Source organism: Struthio camelus, chromosome 5 (assembly GCF_040807025.1).
Source record: "Struthio camelus isolate bStrCam1 chromosome 5, bStrCam1.hap1, whole genome shotgun sequence".
Taxonomy (NCBI): Eukaryota; Metazoa; Chordata; class Aves; order Struthioniformes; family Struthionidae; genus Struthio; species Struthio camelus.
In genome coordinates, this window is record NC_090946.1 from 14,993,815 (window position 1) to 15,003,975 (window position 10,161).

General features: G+C 36.7%; 1 protein-coding gene across 14 annotated transcripts in view; it reads left to right on the forward strand.

Moving 5' to 3' along the window:
* Window positions 1-10,161, forward strand: part of CPT1A (carnitine palmitoyltransferase 1A) — a 44,870-nt gene extending 34,709 nt beyond the window's left edge. For all 14 annotated transcript variants that reach the window (XM_068944572.1, XM_068944577.1, XM_068944571.1 and 11 more), the window contains 4 exons: window positions 3,081-3,233; window positions 4,236-4,340; window positions 5,444-5,536; window positions 7,044-10,161. In XM_068944572.1, coding sequence (XP_068800673.1) covers window positions 3,081-3,233; window positions 4,236-4,340; window positions 5,444-5,536; window positions 7,044-7,130 — 438 coding nt within the window. In that variant the 3' untranslated portion in view covers window positions 7,131-10,161. The remainder of the gene's footprint in view (window positions 1-3,080; window positions 3,234-4,235; window positions 4,341-5,443; window positions 5,537-7,043) is intronic.

Sequence of the window (10,161 nt, forward strand, 5' to 3'; positions counted from 1 at the left end):
ACTTCTGAATGTAGATTTATTAAAAAAAAAAAAAAAGTAAATAATAGCATGCCAGTTAAGCTTTCCTCCCTGACAAGGAAACAAATATTAGTCATTGGAAAGAAATAGTTGCTTTCATATGTTGATTTCAGTGGACTTCTTACTATGAAGTTCCAATTAGCAAACAAAGAATCGTGGCCTAAATGAAAGCCTCTTAGTTTGGAAAAATTGGACAGTACTGATTGAAAGGCTTGCTGTCAGAATGGAAGAAGGTGTCAGAAGACAGTCTGTCTGGTGGAGGACAGTCATCTTGAGGACAGTCTGTCCTGAATCCACTGCTAGTCATTATTTTCTTTGATAAAGTCGATGAAATAACAAAACCTGGAAACTTAATGACTTAAGCTGAATAGTCAGTTCCAGTTCTTTGGAGTAGATAGAAATTTGGCCTTAAAAAAGAAGATTCTGTTAAATAGGGGTATATGAAAGGTATTGCAACCAGGCATGAGTAACATCTGCATGGGTAGAAATTCTAATGAAAAAATCTAAATCGAAGACTATAATCAGTAACTGAATGCTCACATAGCACACTATCCCAGTGCTACGCCATTGTGAAAGAGGCAGCTCTGAGGAGTTTGGTTTGTCTTGCGCTCTTTAGTCCTTTCCCTCCTTGCGTCCTTCTCTAGTAGGGGCCTTAGCTGGAGTGCTGTGTCCAACTTTCTGCACCGCACTTGGAAGGGAGGTAAGGACTGACTGGAGAGCATCCAGAGGACAGCAACAAGGATGGTTAGAAGCCTACAAAGAGGATCTGTGAGGAAAGTCTGAACTGATTGTTGGGAGCGAGGTTGTCGTCAAGTAGACAAAAAGGCTGATGCAGAGATGATGGGAACGGTCTGCTCTCTGTCCCAAGAAGTAATGGACTTAAATTTCAATAAGAAACACACGTTAGGGAAACTTCCTTTAGTAATAAAGGTAATAAGAAGGGAAGTAAACAGTGGGAAGCCTGAAATGGATTACTTGGAAGTTGTGTAGTTTTTCTTGCTTTGAAAATCTTTACAAGCAGTTTATGTAAGTGTCCTTCAAGCAAGATCTTTCAAGATCTGACTTTAGGGTAGAGAGAAATATCTAAATAGATGATTGGTTTTTCCAGCCCTATGATTATATGAAAACTGTTTACTGCAAGAAAGCAATATATTGCCATTGGCTTATTTTTGATTTTTAGCTGTTGTGTACATTTTAGAAGTAAATGTTTGGAAGTGACTGTTATGTTACCTTGTGAGCATTGATAACAACTGAATTTGGCTGATGTCAGGTCTGTATCAAAATAGAGAAAACACTTTTTTTTTTTGTTTGAATTTATTAGTTCTTTATTTGCGTAGAATTTCTAGGTTAGTATCAGTGATCGGCTCTTCATTTATCTGCATGTGGCCAGTTGTAGAGTAGTTACTGTCTCTCAGAGGGAAATTAAACATTCTGGGCCCTTTACAGTTTAATGAGCCATAGATATAAGTATATGTGTGAGCGCTTATTGCCAAGACTTTCTTACGTCTTCACATTTATGCTAATTATTTTTTAGACAATTGTGGCCTTTCTATGAAACTGAACCCTTATTTCCCATGTAGGAACTTCATGGGGAGGGAGGTTGCTTGTCTGTGTTAAATTTGAACAATAGGTTTTATTCAAAGATTCAACCAGGGCAGAGTGAGATCTTCGGATTTATTTAAAATTTCATTCTAAAACATATTTTAAAGGTTTTAACATGATACTTAATGAAAGTTTGAAATCCTGGTTATGAAGCTATGCAGCTAGTGTTGGTTTTTATCAGAGTGTGGACGTATTTTGATAAAACAGAAAAGGTATCTTCCGTTTATTTTGTGATTTTTATTTTTATTTTTTTGAATGACTGCATACACAAATAGTCTGGAAAGCTAGATAGGCAGGCACCTTGCCAATATACTCAAATTTGAATTCGGTGGCTGTTCTGAGCAGACAATTGAGAGTAGATTTTTGGCAAACAGACCTATGTGTTTGACACTAGATCTGTAGATCATTGTAGTTCTCCTTTTAAATACTTGTTGCTTTTTTTTCTAATGCTTCTTAATTGTTAAGCTTATAACAGAGGTGGTAATCTGACTTTAGTAATTGGAGAAAAACAAGGGTTGTATTGTTGTTGCTGAAAAGTTTCAGACTGGTAGTATCCTGTATTATTAGATCGAACATACTTTTAAAATCCCCTTGATGGGAGTTGGGAAGGGAGACAGAGGGGGGGAGAGAGAGAGACGGAGAGGACTTCAATTAAAAAATAAAAATAAAAGTAAATTTGCCTTCACTGCTTTCTTCTACTTTTCTCAGATTTCTTCCCCGCCTTAGAATTTTTCCATAGCACTTGCATCCTCCAAGGACTCTTCTCTTCCCACAAAGCTTTACTCCTGAATGCCAGTGATACGCGTGCTTAGCGTGACTACAAATAATTTACCAGGTTCTCATGCTGAAGGCAAACAGGCTATTTGGGAAACAGTAATCAGATAGCATAAAACACAGTGGTGCTGGAGGTAGGAAGTGAAAGGTTCCCATTGATCAGTTGCCATTCCACATTATAAAATCTAATGAAATGGCTATCTAGAAGTGACTTTTGGACAGATATTTTCTCTTGGCACTTCCAGGACGTTTATACAGTGTTGTCAGCCTGCCTTCTGAAACGGCTCTTGTAGTTCCAGCTGTTTTTTAAATCTTAAAAGTTGAGACTTGCTTTTCCTGTAGCTTTCTAAGCCCAATATCTCTAGAAAGTGTACTACACTATAGTGTACTTACCGAAATTGTAACCATGTGGTTTTTATGCTGTTTGATTCTGTGGTTAGGTGACACTTAAAATACAAATGTTTTCTTTATGCGTTGTCTACAGCAGGAAGCAGTCAACATCTTATTTTAATCTGAAATTGAAATGTGTGAAACTAAAACTAGAGCATCCTGATGTTTGGTGTTAGGTGCATGCTTCACCTTGTACTTTGTAGGGCTTGAGAGCCATTGCTGTAATTTGGTTTCTGCATTCTGCCCTCAGCCCAGTTCACACCACTGATTTTTCTTTATTTTTCTTTCATTGTTAGAATGAAAACAAGCTGAAGCTCTTGAGGCTTGCTGCTGCCAAACATCAGCTTTTATATCGTCTTGCCATGACTGGTGCTGGTATTGACCGTCATCTGTTCTGCCTGTACGTGGTGTCCAAATACCTTGCTGTCGAGTCTCCTTTTCTTAAGGAAGTAAGTGACTTTTATTGATAACTGTTAACTACACTGAATAATCCTTTGTTTACTTAACGTTTTCTGAGATCTGCTTACGTACTTGTAGAACTCTGGTTGTTCTAAGAAAAAAGGTAAGAGTTTAGATAAGCATTGGTTAACATTAACATCTGCTGGTAGATTGCAAATACAATACTGTTTTATATTTACACTTCTTAATAAACATATAGTAATGCTTTCTGTGAATTGTACAGTATAATGTATGTTACTGAGCATTGAAAGAAAGATGCAGCAGATATTACAAAAATGAATGTTGGGTGCTTGTGGCTTTTGCCACATTTTAAAGGCAGCACAACAGGGGTTTTAATTTTTCTCTAAAAAGTGTTATTCATTTGGGACTGTGCCAAAATGACTTTGCTTATATTTCCTGATTAATAAAAAAAATATATTTTTGCTTTTCTCCAAATGAAACTATTCACGTTTGCCTCTTTGCCCTCCTAAATGTGAGTAGCAGCCAAGTTAAGAATAAAAAACCTTCTACAGCTTCCTTAGACTTTCAAGAAACTTGTGTGTTGTTAGAGGTTATACAGAGTTCTCTGACTTGCTGCATTATTTTACCAGGATTTGAATATGGCCACTGACGATGATGTGGTAGCTGTTGTGGTGGGTGGTGGTGGTTGTTGATTAGAAAAGAACTGTTCAGCAGACTTTACTAGGATGTAGATCAGATTCTTCTGTTTTCAAAAAGGATTTATACAAGGGGGGGGAAAAATAAAAACTCAATTCTCTCTCTTGAATTGACATCAAGACCTTGCATGTTAATAGTTTCCACATCGAGACTGGGGTTTTGTTGCTTTTCTTTCTAATCTTCCCAATTGTTCATTGCATTGAAAAGTGAACAGGAGTTAATTCTTACTGTTGCTTTATTGAATGCTTTCTAACTTATCTTCTCAAGCTATTGAGAAGGCTGTATGTTATTAAAGAGTGTTTGGCTTCATTGCTTCTCTTTTGTGTCTATTAAAGGTTTTGTCAGAGCCTTGGAGGCTGTCAACGAGTCAGACACCACAACAACACATTGACCTAAAGAAGAACCCTGAGATGTTATCCTCTGGTGGAGGATTTGGGCCGGTATGTTTGCTAACTACAAAAGTATCCCTTTTAAACACAGTTCTATTTTGAATGTGCTAGTCCAAAAATTTCAGTTTCATAATACCTTAACATTGCACTTCGAAGGCTTTTGAAAATGTGTTTAATGCTTTCCCATGATGTGGATGTGTTCAGAAAAATCTATGTCACCTTTTTGTCCTATCCTACTACAAGCATGAATTATTCTTAAGGATATACATGTCTATCAAATGTGGTACAGGCTCCATAGTAGAGAAACTGGATGAACTGGGGGCCCTTATCACATTACCTATGCACAAGAAAAACGTATTCCAGTCCACGTTAAATTGATCACAGGGCGATTTGCCACCCAGAATTTGGGGTGGCAGGTACCATGCCTTTTTGACTAATTTCCCAACCTGGAACGTTGTGCGGATTTGGGGGACTTCTTGTTTGTTGGTTTGTTTTGGTTCATGTTTCTGATATGGCTTCCACTTCTTGAGAAGCTGGAATGAATTTAACTTTCAGTATCAGAGAAACTTAGCTATTTTGATGCTGCTCAATACATGAGAAGCCTACTTTCTGCAGCAGATTCTGAAGTCAGTACTTCGAAACCAAAAAAGGTGAGGGTCTGTCAATGAAATAGTCTTTTTGGCTGCAGGAATTTCTACAATTTTTTTTTTCCTTTAGTCTTTGCTGATACTACATTGTCTGCTCCCTTCTTACTATTTTTTCATTCTTTTCTTCTCTTCTTCTGTTCTCTGCCTTTCCAAGTGACATTCCTTGCCTTTCCCTTCATAGTATCTTGCATCCTTCCAAAAACTGCTGTATGTGTGCTTCTATTTAAATACTAATGTGGGGAATATTACAGACTGTATTCAGAAAATGTTAATTCCATACACTTCAAATGAGACCAGAGCTGTTTCTCTTAAGTAGCAGCAATCTCTAGAAAGGATATATTAAATGTGGAAACTTATTTTTGCTTAGGAAAAATTGCAGCTGACTTTAAAAGCTTCATAGAAGCACAATTGCGCAGCTATTTATCAGATGTATTTAAAAATTGAAGGGGATGGGGATTTCAGCACTCTTTTTTTTTTTCTTCCCCCCTCCCCCCTTCCTTCCCCCAGGTGGCTGATGATGGTTATGGTGTTTCTTACATTATCTTGGATGAAAATTCCATCCACTTCCATGTCTCCAGCAAAATCTCATGTTCTGAGACGGTATGGGACAATCCTTTCCTGTAGTATAGTAATTGTATTCCTGTATTTATTTATAAAAAACACTTTACTCATTGTCTAAAGATTTAACAAGACTTGCAACACACAGTGTCACTGTGGATTTTCCATCTTAACATCTGCTGTATGTTTTTTCTCAATGTTATAATTTTAATAGCTTTATGAAGCAAGAGAACTGTGTTGTTCTGTTTCACTTTTGCTTTCAGGTGCAATGAAAGCATGTGGCCTGAGGTCATCCTTAAATATGTACAGTTCCCTGGCACTTGTGAAGTGATGAATAGTTGTCCTATAAACAGTCAGATGAGGTGCCTCCCATTTTCATTTACTACAGTTCTGATTTGACTTTTCTCTGGCTAAAGTTGTAAAGACAGTGTAAAATGATGCTCCTCTCTCTTTTTTTTTTTTTTTTTTTTTTAATCTCCTTGGTCTAAATACTGAAAGAAGTTTGCCCATAATCTGTGATCAGTGCTTCAGAAACATTTATAATTAATCAATACTTTATTAGAACCTAACTCATCTGTTATCTATGGCATATCCTGCTACTGGGAGGCCTGCACTGAGTGACCTTCAATTCATCTTTCCTCTTCATGTTTTATGACTTTAATAAGCAGGCTGAGTTTTGCCCACACGACATCTAGTCTTCCTCTTTTGACCTTTAATTGCCCGAGAGATCTTGGTGCCTTTGGTTAATCATTAAGTATAAGGAAATACAACTTTGTCCTTGAATAGTTTAAATTGTTCTTCAGATGCCTTTTAGTTTGTACTTTGAATTTCCTTGGTTTTTTTTACTTATCTGTCAAGTCAAAGTTCCGTACAGAGAGAAGGTGGCGTGCCTGGGTGTGCCTGGCCTTGCTTTTACTAGGGTATCTTTGTCTGTAGTAGGTTATGTAATGTTGCTAGTAACTTGCATTTATAATCTTTCTTCCTTGAGCCGTTCATCTGACACCTGCAAGAAATGGAGCAAGTTCATAGTTTGTTAACATTTTGGACCACTGTGATTTGGTTATTTTCAGGACTTCATACAGTTCTTGGTTCACAAAAACAGAAGGTTCAGATATGAGCTCAAATATAAAACGTTGCTCTCTGTTTCAGTGCTTCTTGGTAATCTGTCTTACGCTTTCCCAGCGTTCTTGTGCCCTCTGAAAAATAGCTTTTGCAAAATCATCTTGTATAAACTAGGGGTGTGTGTGTGTTAAGTAACAATAAAAAGCTATGGACAAATCTGATTTCAATAGGAGATTATCTAAGTTCTGTCTGTAGGAAAGTAAATTCATAATGAAGGACTCATCAGTCATTAGCAGCATAAACCCAGGTTATTTTATATTGTATTAGAATTTCTTTACGGTTTCAAATTCCACATTTTATGGTTTTTTTTAAATGCCTTAATTCCATACGTTCCAAAATTACAAAACATTAAAAGGTTTTGTTTCTTTGCTTAAAAGATAAGTGGTGACTAACAGTACAGCTTTTTTCTTTCTTTTTTTTATTTTAGGATTCTCATCGTTTCGGAAAAAACATCCAACGAGCAATGACTGACATCATGGCTTTATTTAGCCGTAGTAAAAACTGTACCAAGTGATTTGCCTTATTGGTGCCAGGTAGACTCCTGTTGTTGGGATGAGAACTTTTTTGAACAGTGAATGAAAGCAAGGTTTGTCAAGAAAGAGTTGGAGAAGAAACTGAGTCACAATCACCGCAATCAGCTATGAAAACCTTAGCAGTAGCTTGTGTTTCATGATTTTTCAATAGTTTGGAAGAGTTTTTTTCCACAGAGGACACCTTTTGACACTTTATATGTTCATGGGGTTGAAGTATAGCATCATTGCATGAAGGCATGTATATTCTAACTACTGCAGTTTTTTCTTAATTTGTATACACTTGCTCTTTTTTTACTTAAAATTGGAGTGTACTTTTATTCCATAAATGAAGGGATAAAACATATCAAGTCTTAACCTCATAATCCTAGAAAAGGTTTGATTTGGTATGAATTAATAGCAGAATATTCATTAATGCATCTGCTGCTTTGTGTCAATGAGCGACAGAACTTGTGGCCGTTTACTTCATTGACTTTTTCTTTAAAGGTAATTTAACATACAAAAACACCCTGATATGGCCCAGTGTAACACACCAACTAGTAAAATTTTCTTGCTTTTTGGGAAGAAGCGTGTGCTACAGTAGGTAGTAAAATGTGTCACCTAAATTAGCAGGTATCACATTTTTCTAATTACTTACAAGTATATTTGCCACATCTTTACTTCATTTCTGTATAAATGAACCTGCATGCCTGTTCATGCCAGTGCCTTAGAAAACAAAGATCCTAAATAAGGGAAAAATCTTGCACTGGGAGTTGGGTTTGCATTATTTTAGTGGTGGACAAGTGGAAGCAGTGATGCAGATTTAGTTTTCTAATTATAATTTAGGTGGGTGTGACATAAGTAGACTTGAGTACACTTCTGAATGGTGCATTTAGGTTGAAACTGTAACAAAATGCTCTTATCTCAAACGGCAGGAGATAGGTCCCTATGCAAAGCAGGAGTAACTTTGTTTCAGAGCTACAGCTATTCAAACACTTGTTTTGCTGTATGGTATCAGTTGTCATCTGAGATAAGAGCCGCATCTTAATGCACAGTTTCTGGATCCAAGGGAATGTAAATTTAATGAAATGCAAAGCTGCTGGATAGCCTGCAAAGCGAGGCTGCCTGCGGATGCTGCACGATCAAAGTTTGCCTGCCTTCACCCTGGAAGGACCACTACTACATTGCTGACCTTCTGTGTGAGAAAGGCTAATCACGAAGGCAGTAGGATGCAGCTCCGGAGTGGGGGAATTGTGGCCATCTCGGAGCCCTCCTTGGAGAGGCGCCTGGTCAAGTTAGAACCTTGGCACAGTTGCACAGTTGCTGAAGGATGCTATGAGGAAGAGCTGTTGCCCTCAAAGGGTCATAATGTTTTCCAAGAAGTATAATAGTTTGTGGCTGCTATAAAACTGAAGTAGCTTTGTGTGTGTTGCTTCTCTTCCCCAAGCTTTATGGATGTAGCTACTTTTTAGATTGTGCAGTGCTGTAAAGTGTACCTGTCAGGGCAGCAATGTTTTCTTTCAGGAATATAAGACTATGAAAAAGGTACATGGTGTTCAGTAATACAGTGAAAGCTGCTCCAGAGCTATACTAACTTTAAAAAACCTCTGGGGTTGATAGAAAACTTAAATTTGGGGTGTTTTCTGGCCAGTATTTCTAACTTTCTTTGCTGCTTCACATTTTTTTCATTCTGATCCAGATATTAAAATACCTGTCTATATACTTTTGAGGTGGGAAACCTCAACAAAGATCCCAGGTGCCTACTTAAGCAAATCCATGCTTACATGAATGCGGGAATCCCCACAGGATTTGGCCAAAGATGCTCATTATTTGATTGGGTACGGTGTGTGGGCAAGGAGACTTTGAAATAAGCCTTACTGCAGCTGACAGGCCTGGCATTTATCAAACTACTGCAACATCTTCATAATGATCTATTCATTTGAAGCTGCAGAAATAATGCACTGTTCTTATTGACCACTGACCAATCTATGCTTAAATTAACATTAGGCATATTAGCTTGTAGGATTTTCTTTAAAAAAAAAAAAAAGTTTAGATTTGACTCTCAGGTTTTAAATGTTTTGAGTCTAATAGTAGTTAGTGCAGTTATCAATGCAATTTTACATTCTTAAAGAGAGTAAGTATAATTGGCACAGGAAGTTGGTTTTTATTGTAAATGTTTAAAAGGGTGGTAAGTGTTAAATGTATCTTTTTTTTTTTTAATTGGGGTAGATCATAATTCCTAAAGAAACTTTATTTCATTTTCTTGAAAATGTCAACAGCATGTAAATAAAATACACTTTTTGGATGTAAATCTTAGAAATGCACAATGAATGTAGGTTATTAATAAATTAATTTAAATCTTGATGTTCAATATTATGTACATACAGTAAAACTGCTTGCTTTTTTGCTCAAAAGCCATAGGAATGTAACTGAAATTACTTATATTTGAATGAACTTTCTAGTACAGTGTACTTAATGTTAGAGTAAGAAGTTCATATTTTATACAAATCATTTATCTGTTACTAAAGCCTTGGATCACTTGTTCAACTAGTGATTTAAGGGCTTGAGGTTAAGGTCGAGTAGGCCGTAAAAGTCAAGTTGGATGATAATTAATTGGCCTCTTTTATTACATAGCAGTGAGGAATTGATGGAATACCTCAACTGTGTAGTTTCAGAACTTCTTACCATTTCACCTATTTTATGCGAGAGATTAGGAGAGCTTAGGTGCATTTGGAGGCTACCATTGTGCAGGGTGAACACCATGCCAAACTAAATACCCTCTAAGGGTTGGGTTTTTGAGGGAATAAGGAGGTAGGTGCCTGACCTTGAAAATCATGGTTCTAATTTAGCCTTTGTACCAGTTGCTTTCTTGTATAAAATGTATTAATTTAAGCTAGTTTTTTATCTTGTTTACTTACTCTACTTCTGTGGTTGGTTATTTACATCCAGCACTTTGTCTCAAATATATTTATGTTCTACCCTCTTCTGTGACTTAAAGAATAAAAATGAAAAAATAAAATTTCACAATTACCACTA